At 39.0% G+C, this 6,336-nt stretch overlaps 1 protein-coding gene across 11 annotated transcripts in view; it reads right to left on the bottom strand.

The window, feature by feature from the left end:
- Nucleotides 1–2,202: 2,202 nt before the first annotated feature.
- Nucleotides 2,203–6,336, bottom strand: part of LOC109415957 (histone-lysine N-methyltransferase 2C-like) — a 77,128-nt gene continuing 72,994 nt past the window's right edge. For all 11 annotated transcript variants that reach the window (XM_062861275.1, XM_062861279.1, XM_062861280.1 and 8 more), the window contains one exon: nucleotides 2,203–3,599. In XM_062861275.1, the coding sequence (XP_062717259.1) occupies nucleotides 3,324–3,599 (276 nt within the window). In that variant the 3' untranslated portion in view covers nucleotides 2,203–3,323. The remainder of the gene's footprint in view (nucleotides 3,600–6,336) is intronic.

Below are 6,336 nucleotides of genomic sequence, written 5' to 3'. Positions count from 1 at the left end.
TGTGTTTTATGCATTTGTAACGTTCCATTTTGTTTTTCGTATCTAAGTTCCCAGACGTGGGGCTCGATACGGAAAATGAAATGTACATTTATAAGGTTCCAATTTTTTCGTTACATTGGCGCCTAACTAAAAAACCCACGTTCATGTTAAAGTTTAGTGTTTCTTGTTGATCCATCTGGTTTAGGTTACGTAAACTTAAAGTAGATCAGATATGAGTGTCCGCAACAGTAAAGATAGATAAAGGCTAAGTGTTTGGTTGATGGAAGTTCTTTGGCCGTTGGTTAATGGCGTTAGATCATACCCTTTGCTAGGATTCGCTGGCGTTATTAGTTTTAAGTTAGCCTGGTGGCAATTAGTTTTAAGTTAGCCTGGTGGCAATTAGTTTAAGGTTAGCCTGGTGGCAATTTAACTCGCGGAGTTATCTGGTAAGCGTTTGGCTTACGTATTATAGTCTGGCTTACGTAGTTAGTCTGGTGACACCAAATGAAATGATCATCGCTGCCATCAACCGACCACTTGAAAGAATGGTAAATAGGAATGTTTAAGAATTTTTCAAGAATCGCGATTTCGATTCTTGAAAAATTCTTCCGCTGTTGCTGGTGTTGTGTTAGTTGTGTTGTAAATTAGTTGTGACGTATGTAAAGTAGTTTTAAGAATTTTCCATGAATTGGAGAATGCAATTCATAGAAAATTCTTCGATTGTTGCATGGAGTGTGTTACGTTTGTAAATTGTTGTGAACATTTTGTCAGTTTATTTTGCATGCTATACTAAGGTTTGTACATCTGTCCCTGAATTTTAATGTGCATTTGCAGTGCTCCAAACATTTTAGGAGTGATCCAGCACAGAACACACAAGCCGTCCCCTAACACGGACATCAAATTGTAGACGGTCTTGTGTTGTTGCCCGAATCTAGATGCCCCTTTAGGATTAGAAATTCCTAGACCAAAACAAGCTACGAATGCCGCAACAGATGCTGCGAACTAAAAGGCGAACTGCCAGAAAAAATACGATCACAGGATTGACTGATGGACCAAGAACAAAAATGAAACCTCCTCATCCTGGGTTCGGACTTGGTTATCTATTTGGATAACTGGGCACAATTGTATGTAACAATGTAACGAAAAAATTGGAACCTTATAAATGTACATTTCATTTTCCGTATCGAGCCCCACGTCTGGGAACTTAGATACGAAAAACAAAATGGAACGTTACAAATGCATAAAACACAAACATGCAACACATAACATAAATTGTGCCCAGTTATCAAAAATAGACCCTCCTCTTCTTGGCGTAACGTCCTCACTGGGACAAAGCCTGCTTCTCAGCTTAGTGTTCTATGAGCACTTCCACAGTTATTAACTGAGAGCTTCCTCTGCCAATGACCATTTTGCATGCGTATATCGTGTGGCAGGCACGAAGATACTCTATGCCCAAGGAAGTCAAGGAAATTTTCTTTACGAAAAGATCCTGGACCGACCGGGAATCGAACCCGTCACCCTCAGCATGGTCATGCTGAATACCCGTGCGTTTACCGCCTCGGCTATATGGGCCCTCTATCCAAATAGATAACCAAGTCCGAACCCAGGATGAGGAGGTTTCATTTTTGTTCTTGGTCCATCAGTCAATCCTGTGATCGTATTTTTTCTGGAAGTTCGCGTTTTAGTTCGCAGCATCTGTTGCGGCATTCGTAGCTTGTTTTGGTCTAGGAATTTCTAATCCTAAAGGGGCATCGGTCCCAAATTTTGCAGTTGTTTTGGACGCTAAAAGGGAAGCTTTTGTACACTGTGGTGCATAATTGATCAGACAAACGCCGATTTTCTTACAAAATGGCCGAGTTTGAGATGCTGTAACTTAGGTTTGCTTTGATGAATTGAGCTCAATTTTTGACAAGCAACACAATCGATCAAAGCAATCCAAAGTTACAGTCAGGGTGCAAAATGTTCAAAGTCATTGACTGAAAACAGCAAGAATTTGATTATTTCTGCACTCAATGTTCAAAACAAACATTTTCATTTTCGCTCTTTCTCTTCACACAGTCAGTCATTTCGTGGTCATTGAATATGATGACTTTTGGTATGACGGAAATTAACGCATATGACGAAGCAAATTTCTACCCTACGACTTCAGTTCTGATATGATTCACACCATGACCGTAGATGAAAATGTGATATTTATTGTTAGAAAACATTCGATAGAAAATATAATGTTTCAAGTTTTCTATTTCGCCGTGCCATTGCTAAGCTTATATGTTACAAATGTCTGTATACGTTAAGCTTTCTAGCTGTGATTTCTTTCGCGTTTTTTTTTATATCAACACAGAGGTGCTTTTTCTATTGCTACACACTTGCATCACCACTTCTATGCCTAATGTCCGATACCGGTATGCGGTTCGGGACAATCAATAATAATAATAATTACATCTTCCCTCCGTTGCCCGATGATAGCACTGCTACCCCGGCGTTCCATTCGTTCTCAATCAACTGAGAAGAGATTTGCATCTAGTTTTTAACATTTATGATTTAGTGTATACAAAATATATATTGCAAAACAATCGTCTGAAAATATATGGATGTGTGGGTTCTGTGTGAGTCCACTGTTGGAGGTGATTCTAGGTTTGTTGTTTTCTTATTTCTTTGATTTCCCTAAGGCTAGGGTTGTGTTGTTCATTATTGTTTATCAAGTACTTTTTGTGAGTCTTACTATGCTAGTTGTATACCTACTTCCTAATAACTTGTTTTGCCTTAATCCCAGATTTCATCCGTGTTTTTGTCGATTTTTTATTTTGAATTTGAAATAAACTCTGTCTACCTACTTTACTAGTGTTGATGTACACTTTTCCTTTGCTACTTAATGATCTACAAAACCTATTTGATTTGATCCAGGCTTGGGTTCACCCTCCCGTGTATGTCTAGTTCGAAAGTGCTTCTAGCTAAAGCAAACTACTTCCTTTTTAATGAGGGACAATTCTGCTACAATCTCACTGACAGGAGAAAAAATAATTGAAAACAGAACGGCTACAATGTAACCGATCGTCGTGATAAAAACTATTGAATCAACTCTAATTACACATATTGTATTAAACACATACTCATGATCTACATCTTTTCCCTTAAGACTAGCTCGACTTGTTATCTTATTTGTGTCATATCATAGCTGTTGTAGGTGTCTGTGAAAAACTGACTTTTGTTCCTAAATACGACTAACCTAATAAAAAAAAAACATTGAGAGTACTAAACAACTATACAACTAAATCGGAGCTTCTGAACAAGCTCCACAATTAAAGAATAATTTAAACAAATAATAGTACACAACTTACGACCCCTTAGTTCATCCATTTTTTGCAATTGGGCGCACCGCACATGCAGGAAATCTTGTGCGCATCGTCCTCGATGTCGAACTTGTAGTCGTAGGACAACTCTTCACCGCGGTTAATCCGCCGCTTGGCGAAAATGATGATGCGCAGTTCTCGCTCGACCTCCACGGTCTCCGTGACGCAGTTCGGGTTACACGAATGGTTGATGTAGCGGGCCAAACCGCCGGACAGTGTCGCATCGACCACGCGGTCCTCGTCCAGGCGGAACATGTAGATGCCACGATTCTACAGGCAGAAAAAAGGTAGATACTGGATTAGTAGAAGGCATGGAAAATAATGTGCCAATTGACGGCAAAATTCGTTAGCTGAGGAAATAAAGAATTATTATACACTCTAAAGAATTTTCACGTCAGATTTACGTGAAATATCACGTAGCTCATCCTTATTCTCAAAACTTCATAAGTTACGTGACATTAATAACCTTCACTCGATAACCACGTCGTGTGCACCATCCTGATTGGTGAAATCCACCAGGCTTTTACGTAAAATATGGCGCCGTGAAATAAGTTCGTGCGAAAGCTAGCTGCTTGCTGATTTAGAGTTTACAAATTTGCAAAGATTGAACGCTAATTAAATTGCGTAAGACATAGATAGTGTTTTATTCTTTGCAGTTGTGAGTTGTGACTTTTTTCTATTTTTGATCATTTCAGAAGCTGGACGGATGACTAGTTCAGCGAGTGTTTGGAATCGCTAGACTACGGAAACTTCTAGTTTATTTAAAATCATCAAATTTTGAAGGAGCAGTTATAAAACATACAGTTGTTTTACAATTGTAGATTTATGAATTAGTCCAAATCAAAAGACTGAAAGATTTGTTCTTTAATTGTTATTATTATGCAGACACGAATGCCACTACCAAACGTGGTACAGTGTTTTTAATAAATAATAATAATAATAATTTAATTGTTGTTTGTATTAGCTTGTGGCGTATTTAAGAAGACATGAGTTTTTAAATCCCTAAAAATGCAATGACATATTTAACGGTAGGTAAAATCTGCATTGTATTGTGTAATGATTTTAAATCTTTTGCCTCTTCAAATACGCTGTAAGCTGTTGCGGTTGCTTTATTTTCATTCAAAAATCATGCATAAATAACGTGATCTTCATGTAGAACTTGTCATATTTTCACGTGAAATTGACCTAAGATTCCGATAGCTCTCACCTACATTTCACTTAAACGATACGTAGATTTATGTCAAATTTACCTGATCCATCACGTAGATTAGCGAAACTCGAATATTTCCAGCTACCAGAAACTCCGGTGAAGGCTACGTAAAAAAATATGATGGACGAAGACTACCTATCTTTACACGTAAACCGGACGTGAAAATTTTTCAGAGTGTAGATCACGCAAAGCCTATTCAGTAGGGAGCAGGACATTTATCATAAAGTCATTTGGCATAAGGTCGTTTGACATAAGGCCATTTGGCATAAAGCCAGTTGGCATAAAGCCAGTTGGCATAACGGTCATTTGGCATAATGGACATTTGGCATACTCGAAATGCACCTTTCTTTGTTATGCCAAGTGTCCATTAAGCCAAATGCCTTTATGCCAATGACCTTATGCCAAACGACCTTATGCCAAATGACACAGACCCTATCTCTACCCCGTTTGGCATAATGCCGTTTGGAAATACAGTCGTTTGGCAAGTAGCATTATCATATTTGTAAATTTCAAAACTGTATCAAATATCATAGACAAGGAACTACCCGTGAGTCGTCATTTTGGGAAAACTGTTAAAAAGGCATATTTATGCAAAGTATCATTTTTGACGCGAGAGAATTTAACCACACTTAACCTTCACGTACCTATACCACGTATACCCGACCCTGGACAACTCATATTCAAAATGCCGGCATATCGTCAATTTTCATCCGATTTTTTTTAAATCGCCCTCATTCGATCATAAATTGGTGCTAGTTTATTATACTCAAGTGGCCATGCAATATCCGAATTGAATAAGTTTACCCATCCCGATCACAGGTTCCGCGGGGACTCGTTGGGGACACTTCTGGTTTTCAACCTAAACATGCTGTGCGTCATATCAATCTTCATGATTTCGAATGACTGAGTCAGTAACGATAGGCTAACATCTGTATCAACGAATATAGCCACCCCGGCAGGGATGAGAAATGTACCGGAAAAAACGGTTACCGGCTGTACATTTGACATTTTTCCACACGAACATCATAGGCCCAGCCAAACTCAAACTGTTCGAAAAATAAATGTCATAACGCGGTGTCTGATAGTATTGGTGCTGCCGTTGTTTTGTTTTTATTTTACTGCTAGTATCGATGAACGGGAAAGAGAAAAAAGTATTTTTGCCATCCCTGCACCCCGGAACATCTAGCACAGGTTCCACAGGAGTGTCATCGAGGACATTTCTGGTTTGCAACCAAAACATGCCGTGCGACGTATCGATCTTCATGATTTCGAGAGAATGGGGCAGAAAAAAATGACTGAAGTATGTATCAACTGATAGGGCCGCTCTGGAATACCTGGAACAAATTCCGCAGGGGCCTTTCAAACACAATAACACACAAAATACTCACTTTTAGCCATTTTGCAAACAAACACCTCCCCACCCCCTGACCCCAGTACATACCGGAGTATCTCCGGAATGGTGCCGGATATTACATGGCCACTTTAGTGTAATAACCTTGCATCAATTTATGATCGATTGAGGGCAACTTAAAAAAAAATCGGATGAAAATTGACGAAATGCCAGGATTATGAAAATGGAGTTGTCAGGGATCGGGTACGTGAAGGTTAAGAAAGAAATATGGGACTTTTGGCAGTCGAATAAGCGCAATGTATTTATGCCTTTATGTCAAATGCTAGGCCAAATAACTTTACAAAACGACTGTATGCCAACCGGCACCATGCTAGATGGAATTATGTCGAATGGGATAAACCCGTTTTAGCAATAGAAATAGCGGAAAATGCTTTTTCTGCGGTATA

The sequence above is a fragment of the Aedes albopictus genome, chromosome 3 (genome assembly GCF_035046485.1).
Source record: "Aedes albopictus strain Foshan chromosome 3, AalbF5, whole genome shotgun sequence".
Classification (NCBI taxonomy): domain Eukaryota; kingdom Metazoa; phylum Arthropoda; class Insecta; order Diptera; family Culicidae; genus Aedes; species Aedes albopictus.
The sequence above is the reverse complement of the archived record's forward strand: the minus strand, read 5'-3'. Positions and strand labels throughout refer to the sequence as shown.